Consider the following 8,744-nt stretch of genomic DNA (forward strand, 5'->3'; position numbering starts at 1 on the left):
AGTTATTAAAAATAATAAAATTGAAAAAAAAAACTTTTGAAGTATTTTGTGTTAAAGATAAGAAAAAAAAGTATATGGATAATAAGTAGCAATTTATATGTGTCGTTTAATTTTTAATTAATTTTATGTAAAGAGAATTTTCGTGTAATTTTAATGTTTATATTATATATAAACTGTAGAATAGTAAAAATATTTTATTACATGATTACAATATTATAATACACACGCAGTAAGATACAGCATCGTTATACAATTGCAGGAGTTTGTCTTCTGAAAGATAAATATAGAACATTAAACATTACAGAAAAACATTTTGAAAAAATCTAAAAACAACTTAAAGATTCTTATCCTCCTATTGATGTCTTTAAGATGTTTTTTATGTTGTCTAGCATGCAATATTACATTACATAAGATGTATCTCATGATATTGAAAATAGTTATTTTTCTCACAAAAATAAATTGAAGATGTAAAATAATAGCATTTTACACAAAATTGAATATCATTTTACATGACTTAAAAAATATATTTTCTAAATTTTTCATTAGAAATGATTCAAGCTTAAAAAGGGTCAATCATTTTTTTTTCAAAATGTAATTTTTCAAAGTGAATTCTCGCGGAATCAAAATTTCGTGTAAAATGATATTGTTTTACGTCTTCAATTTATTTTTGCGAGAAAAATAACTTTTTTCAGTATCATGAGATGCATTTTATGTAATACTGCATACCAGACAGCACAAAAATATTTAAAAAATATATAAAATAGACATAAATATGTTTCCCTAAATATATAAGAAATATATATTTTTATTTAATATATTTTGATAAGGGAGACATAAAATTTATACTCTGATTTTTGAAGCCATTGACATACTAAATTATACTGGAACAAGACATACTGGAACAAGGTCTTCCAGATAATTTCTGAACAGGAGAAAATACATTTACATTTATTTAAAAAAAAGAAGAGAAAGAGAGAGAGAGAGAGAGACAGCGCTTAAAATAATAAAAAATTATATTATATATATATATATATATATATATATATATATAATATAATTTTTTATAAATATATATAAAATTATATAAAATTAAATAAATATAAATATATATAAAATTAATTTTAACATCGCACTATTTCCTAATAAATTTTTAACAAATTTTGTTGAAGAGGATTGATGAACTGAAATGCGTTATCGATTTCGCAATCCATCTGAAAATTAGCATCAATTTATATTATCGAAACAATCAAATTATATTATCGATTATTATACATAAAAATTTTTTACTAAACTTTTATAATTATTTTAATAATATACATATATATATAGAGAGTTTCTCGTTTCGACGCATGAAAAAATTTTCTAATTAAAATGATTAAAACAAGTCCGACTGAAAGTTTAATCGATTTATTTCTCAGTGAACCGTCCGATTGGCCGATCGCTCGGAAAGAAACGATGATCGAGAGTCGATGTCGCCATCTCTCTCGAATGGCATTTAATTCTTCTCTTCGGGTATGTACATAAGTCCCGTGGTAAACACGCTTGTACTAATTTACGAACACACTTTCCGAGGTAATTAACGGTGATTAGCGAAGTGTGCTTGACACACTTGCGCGTAAAAACAAATACAAATTTCAGGACGAGTAAATCACGGCAGGAATTTCATATCATCGACTGTCCATCGCCACGAATTAGCATCGCCTTGAATAAGGTTAACGTCCCTCCTATAATGAGATAGAGATAGAGAGAGAGAGAGAGAGAAAGTGAGTGAGTGAGTGAGCGAGTAGCTTCGGGTCTCGTATGGATTTTGGGTTACTGTGCAGATGTCAGGAAGGTGAATAAGGGCTCCTCGGGAATTCGCTTTCGAGCAAAGGGACGACGTTGCTCGACGCCAGGGAGGGTCGACGGAGGTGGATGAAACCCGAGGAAGGGCGACAGGGAGTTATGTAAGTGCGGCCCAAACACTCGAGTCGGATTTGACAGGTAGACATGTGCCGTGATGTTTACGTCAACGTCACGGAGGGACGATGATGCGCTCTGATGCCACACGTGGAGCCTGTCGCGATGTAAAGGGCCTTGGCGTCATCAGTCAAGGTCATGTCAAGGGCCTGCATCGGTCAACTCGCCTACCGTTGTAACGCATGACAGATCCCAGATGCCGATGACGATGGCGCAGGAGGAAGCCGAGAAGTACCCGATTCACAGGTGTATCTTCCAAGGCAGCATCAAGACGCTGAGCTCCTTAATCAGGACGCACGATATCACTGAGAAGGATAAACAAGGTGCGTTTTGATTCGCCGTAATAATCTGCACCTTGGTGCTTGTTGACACCTGGTTACGCAGGAATAAGGAAAATTAGTTGGATTCCGCGAAGGGGAAAGATGTAGCGCAGTTTTATATTTTTGTATCTTCTCTGTTGCAGGGAACACACCTTTGCATTTAGCTGTGATGTTAGGAAGAAAAGGTACGGAATCTCTACACGTCTTATTTTCATACATATATTAGTATTTGAACTAGATCAGATATCAGAAATATAAAATATTGCAAGTCGATATTGTACGATATTGAAAAATATTAAGACTTTTTTATCCTACTTGGAGAAATAATGCCATGTTAAAATTGTTTTAAATCGATAAGTAAAAGGGTTCAACATGTTATATATAATTTGTTTTATATTGTAGAATGTGTTCAATTATTGCTTGCACATGGTGCACCTGTAAAAGTGAAGAACCTAGCTGGCTGGAGTCCATTGGCTGAAGCGATCAGTTATGGAGATAGACAAACCAGTTCGTATAATATGATAGACTTTATTTTTGCAATCAGTACAGAGTATTAAGTAGAATATTTTGAAACTTAAAATCTTCTTTTATCTTAATATATTCTATTATATTCAACAAATCATGTAGTATTTTTAATAAATTGATAAGAATTATATATTAAAAGCAGATGGCTTAAATAAATCAGGCACACATTTTCATACTGACAAATAATTCTTTAGTTTCTGATAGAGTTTGTAGTAATAATTGAAAAATAATTTAGTCAAAATGTGATATATTACATGTATCATTATATAATTATAATATATCATTATATAATTATATTATAAATCAGATTAAAATATATTTTATTTTTCTTGTAGTATCATCTTTAGTGCGCAAATTGAAGCAACAAACAAGGGAGCAGATGGAAGAAAGAAGGCCGAATCTAGTTGCCGCGTTGCATCAAATGGGCGATTTTTATATGGAATTAAAATGGGATTTTCAAAGTTGGGGTAAGTTTCTCATGCGTTGCTTTAGCTGCTTAATTGTGTGATTATTTTTTTTGCAGAATTACATTGTTTATGTACATGATGCACGCACCTGGAAAGGTGGAAAGCAACAATCAGGATGTTTATGGCATCTCAATTTTCCCTAAGCACTCCTTTATTATAATATTATATGCTTTGATGTAAATAATATTCTCAAATTAACACTGAGAATCGAAATAATTGAACTGAATAATTTGTTTCTCTTTGTACTTTTCACAAAAAAAATTCATGTTAACTTATTTATAAATATTTGATGTCTCTTTTTTTCAAAATTGCATTTATGTGAGAATGTCTTAAAAATTTTTAATTTTTCATTATCATTCAAATTTGAAATTGTAAATAATTATCGTTCATTTTTGATTTCTTTTTTTTATCAAAAGTTAGAGACATGTCATTAAAAATATTTTCTTTTTTAAAACAAAAAAATATTATTTTGAATAATTAGGAAAAGTATAATGAACAAAAATATGCAAAAATTGAGCAATTCACTTTTTGTCAGAGATGATAGTTTTACTGTTATTATTATTATTAACAACTGATTCGGTACAAATGACAGACAGCCTATAATATATTCAAAATTGCATGAATTTTTACTATTTCATATTTATGAAATAACAGTCATATAGTGTTTTGATTATCAGTCAAAGAAATTTAGATATAAACAATAATAATAACACTGTTGTAACGTGTTGTCTTGAGATATAAAATTTAATTTGAAACACATTTTGAATTTTCAAACATATTTTATAATTTTATATGAATATCTTAATTAATTCAACAGTTATGACAGTTATAATAAGACTGTGATATACCTCGTTCATCTCCTGGGAATAGAATATGAGATAATTTATAAAGCACATTTTAATTTTTAAATCAGATATCATGAATTTTTTTACAAATTTAAAAAGATCGTTTTATATTAATTGACCAAGTAATATAAAAAATATTTATAAAAATTATTTATTTGATAAATTATATATTATAACAAAAAGTATTTCTTTATAAAATATTAAATATAAATATCAAATATTTAATATTATTTTTAAAATTTTTAATAAATATTTAAAAAAAATGATATATAAATTGTATAAGCTATATTAAAAATGTAACAAAATTTATGATATCTGCTAAGGTTTAAATATAAAACCATGTCTAAAATGCATAACAAACAAAGAATATTCTTCAATTTTACACCGAATCCGTTGATTTATCAAACAATTATTTCAATTACTTTATTCCCACTTTTTCAGGTGCATCATATGTCGTCTTTCCTTAGCTATATAAGTGTAATTTTATGTATGTTTTTCTCGTCGGCGAACGATAAAAATTCCTTTCAGTACCATTAGTTTCGAGAGTATTGCCATCGGATATATGTAAGATCCATAAAAGCGGGGCTTCGATTAGGATGGACACGACTCTTGTAGACTTTAACGACATGAGATGGGAAAGGGGAGACATATCTTTCATCTTCAATGGTGACCAAAAGCCCGGCCATTCGTTGACTGTCCTCGACAATAAAGCCAAACTTTTCCAAAGAGTGAGACATAAGGTTAAAATACTTACATGTATAGTGGGGTAAAAAATTACATTATATATAACAAACTTCTCATTTTGTATAATTTCTGAAAACTTCAAAATTTTCACAAATGTTCTTAGCATGCATAATATTAGCGATAAATCTGGTTGTCATTTTATGTTAAAATAGATAATAGAAATCCCACAATAGAAAAATTAAATCTAGAGGACCATTTTGTCTTATTTATTGTTAAAATAATGTTCTTTTGTACATATATTTTAGGAAACGGAACTTGAGATAGAAGATGAAGTTGATATTCTTATGTCTAGCGATATTATGGCAGCACAAATGTCTACCAAAGGTATCACGTTTTCCAGAGCACAGACAGGATGGATTTTTAGAGAAGATAAAAGAGTAAGTATACACATATTTTCATAATCATATCAGTAATCGAATAGAATACAATTTATACAGAGTAAAATCAATTTACATTTTCTTTTAATTAAAAATTCTTTTAATTATGATATTTTACACTCAAAAAAATGAAAAAAATAATATTAAAATAAAATTATAATTATAATAGGAAATGGTGGGCGCCTTTCATGCTGATTTCTATCAAATCAATGGCATGGTGTTGGAAAGTAGAAAACGTCGCGAACATTTAAGCGAGGAGGATCTCCAAAAGAATAAAGCTATTATGGAATCTCTTACCAAGGGTAGTTCTCAAGGCTTTAAAAATGGGGAGGTAAGATTTCATTAAACTGTAAAATGTATCGTTAAACTTTGAAAGCTTATATAAAATAATAGATAATAATAATAAATATAATAATTAATTTTTTAATTAATAAATTTTATAATTTTATTTATTCAGCCTCCTTTAAGAAGAGCATCGTTGAATCCGCCGCCAGAATCGAACATCACATGGGATGAATATATCGTTGCTCCGCCCGGACAGTGTCCGCTTCTAGGAAGAAATCTTGTTTATAAGGAAAGCAGTAAATCCTTCAAAGCCACCGTGGCGATGAGCCCGGATTTTCCCCTCACCGTCGATATGTTACTTAACGTTCTGGAAGTGATCACGCCGTTTAAGCACCTAAGCAAGTTACGACAATTTGTACTTATGAAGTTACCCCCTGGATTTCCAGTTAAGATCGACATACCGATTTTGCCTACTGTCACTGCTAAAATAACTTTTCAAGAGTTCGCCTTTCGAAATGACATAGATCCAGAGTTGTTTCAAGTGCCATCCGATTATTTTGAAGATCCTATGAGGTAAATTTCCTTTTAATAAAATATAGATTGCATACTATATTGTTTTACAGAGTTACAGTCGTGCTCCCATATTAGTCCTTCCCGGAATGTTGGATTCTTGAGTGATATTTTTTTTCTTACTTTTACGTTCTAACGTTTTTTGTTAATTGTGTGATGATATAGCAAATAAAAAAACAGCAGAGGGGGAGTAACAATTATTAAGGAATATGAAAGTAACAGGAGAAGGCGCCGACAATATAGGGGTTCGACTGTATGTAAAACTCTATAAGATATTCGACAATAAAAAGTTATTTTAAATGATTTGGACATTTGAAGAGTAAAAAATAAATTATATGTCAAATATTTCGTGCATACATTAATTTAAATCTGAAGCACAATAATACATTTCAGAGATTACGATGCATACATGATTATGATGATGGTTCTTCATAATGCATCATGTGTTTGAAGATAAACTTCAAGGGCGTTCTATTATCAATTTGCAAATTTCTATTGTTTTAATACATTTTTTATTTCATTAACAAATTATTTTATAATATTTTTTTGTCTAATTATATTAAATTATTAATAATTTATTAATTATATTAATTTATTAATTATTATTATTAATTATATTAAATTATTAAAGTATAAAATTTTATATCAATATTTGCACAAAATAAATGTTGCAGATATTTTTTTAAATAATGAATAATTTAACACTAATATTTCTATGAATTTTTTATGAATAATGCATGTTTTATATCAACAATTTCATTGATAATCTTTTTTTCTAAACATTCTAATCATTGACATATTGTATGAAATAATTTTTTTATGATTTCTTGAAAAACGCGTATTTAAAAATAGATCAAGCAGAAAGGATCGGCGATAATGATGTCTTTATCTTGATGTTATATAATGTAACATGTTTGCAGATATATCGCCGAACCTTTCAAATCAATTTTTACATTGAATATATATTCAAAAATCTGTCTGTGATCGATGTGCAATCTAACATTTTATGTATATAACGTATGTGCAAGTGTTTTTTATATCATTTACAGCATTCACATCATATATGGCATTCATACTAATTATCAGCAATCGCTTTGCAGATTTCCAGACTTATGACGCTTCGACATCCTAATATTAATCGAGGCCCACCTTAGTTGGAGTCTGTTTTCTTCTGTGCTAGGGGACAATCTAGCTTTCGAAATGTGGGCCAGTCTGGAAAGCATCTACTCACGCCATTGTGTGTCGTTCATTGAATAACTTATCATTGTAATTTAATCACACATCTAACAGCGAATAGTGTCGAATATTTATGGAATATTTAATATAGAAAAGTAAGGCTAGGGGAGAAATCCGTGCACTAAAATCAGATAAATTTTCACTCATCGCGCGCATGATCTTTTAATACCTAAACTTAAACACAATATTTGTCTAACTCAATAAACTAACTAATTTATATATAAAGATAAATATAAATTCCAAATGTCGTATTGCAATTGATAGGTACATACTGCGTGCTAAGTAAGGATGATTTAATTTTTCAAAACACTGTATTAAAAATTCTCTTATTCTTTTTCAATATATTTGAAACGTAAATTAATGATTTCTCTTGCACGAGAAGTCTTTTTTTAGACTCAGTCTTCTCGTTATTGCATTTATATTGAATTATGATGTCAGAAATGAAATATTTATATAGGATTTATTTCTATAAAATGTACAGATATAAGTTATTTTTTATTAATAAAAAAGAGAAAAACAAATTTATTTCAATGTATAGTGAAAAAAATATAATTATATGATTTATTTAATAACTTTATAATTCAATATATTTGCAATGATGGGTCAATAATAATTAAATAAAGTGAATTAAATAATAAATGGTATTGCTGTATTAGTATATATTATATATATATTCTGCACTTTTCGCAAATTATATCTATTTCCTTCAAATAAAGCGAAGATAATTGTTCATATTTATTTCTTCGCTATTCTTATGAGCAATATGTATTTTTACTATTGGAATTTCATAAATATTGTAGCATTCAATCGGCCATGTAAAAGAATGTAGCCTATAATATATAATTCAGTATTACAAGTTCATACGTATGTAGTTTACATTGTAGCGATTGTAATATTTTTTTTTAGTACAAAAACAGTTTTTAAACAAAACTTGCACCAGCTTTTTATTCTTGCACAAATCAGTGCATAAAGCTATCTTTAAAATAATGGTTATAACAGTTTGTACTTATATTGCATTCAACTAACTCGTTATTATTTATGTAATTGTAAATGTTGTAGCTATTCAAAGTATTGAAAAACAATATTTACAAACTTCATCTTCAGATTCTTCCAAATCAAATCGTTTTTTCTTCTAACGAAAATTTGATTGTGTGCCGTCTTTTTTACAATTTTCCTTTATATTTTATTTTAATATTTCCTTTGATATTTAGATATTACATTAAAATATTATAAAAGTAAATAATTTAGGTTCTTTAAAATAAGAAAATAGAATACTTGATATCTGTTTGCATTTATCTAGATTTATTCATGAAAGAGATTATTCGATTTCAATCTCCTATAATTCAAGAATGTCTTTCCAGACCTGCACTTGTATTTTTTTTACGTTTTTCAGCTTTTAATATTCTCGAAGTTTGT

General features: G+C 28.3%; 1 protein-coding gene across 4 annotated transcripts; it reads left to right on the top strand.

The window, feature by feature from the left end:
• Nucleotides 1-1,514: 1,514 nt before the first annotated feature.
• On the top strand, nucleotides 1,515-7,658 carry LOC105249722 (ankyrin repeat domain-containing protein 13C). Of its 4 annotated transcripts, XM_011255394.3 has the most exons (11): nucleotides 1,521-1,572; nucleotides 1,639-1,711; nucleotides 1,824-2,282; nucleotides 2,423-2,464; nucleotides 2,682-2,786; nucleotides 3,140-3,271; nucleotides 4,645-4,856; nucleotides 5,106-5,237; nucleotides 5,407-5,568; nucleotides 5,695-6,095; nucleotides 6,486-6,575. In XM_011255394.3, the coding sequence occupies exons 3-11, from the start codon at nucleotides 2,156-2,158 to the stop codon at nucleotides 6,541-6,543; spliced, it is 1,371 nt and encodes a 456-aa protein (XP_011253696.1). In that variant the 5' UTR covers nucleotides 1,521-1,572; nucleotides 1,639-1,711; nucleotides 1,824-2,155; the 3' UTR covers nucleotides 6,544-6,575. The 4 variants fall into 4 exon arrangements, with proteins under 4 accessions (XP_011253697.1, XP_011253698.1, XP_011253695.1 ...); XM_011255395.3 differs by having other exon boundaries at nucleotides 1,515-1,711; nucleotides 4,645-4,844; XM_011255396.3 differs by lacking the exon at nucleotides 6,486-6,575 and adding an exon at nucleotides 7,193-7,658 and having other exon boundaries at nucleotides 1,516-1,711.
• Nucleotides 7,659-8,744: the final 1,086 nt, after the last annotated feature.

Source organism: Camponotus floridanus, unplaced genomic scaffold, assembly GCF_003227725.1.
Source record: "Camponotus floridanus strain SB8 unplaced genomic scaffold, Cflo_v7.5 scaffold127, whole genome shotgun sequence".
Taxonomy (NCBI): domain Eukaryota; kingdom Metazoa; phylum Arthropoda; class Insecta; order Hymenoptera; family Formicidae; genus Camponotus; species Camponotus floridanus.

What these genes read in the sequence shown, in the direction of transcription:
- LOC105249722 (XM_011255393.3), top strand. Translation starts at nt 2,156, where the DNA reads ATGCCGATGACGATGGCGCAGGAGGAAGCCGAGAAGTACCCGATTCAC. An exon ending in TTATGGAGATAGACAAACCA is followed by an intron (nt 2,787 to 3,139) that starts GTTCGTATAATA and finishes TTTTTCTTGTAG; the next exon opens with TATCATCTTTAGTGCGCAAA. An exon ending in TATTTTGAAGATCCTATGAG is followed by an intron (nt 6,096 to 6,485) that starts GTAAATTTCCTT and finishes AATACATTTCAG; the next exon opens with AGATTACGATGCATACATGA.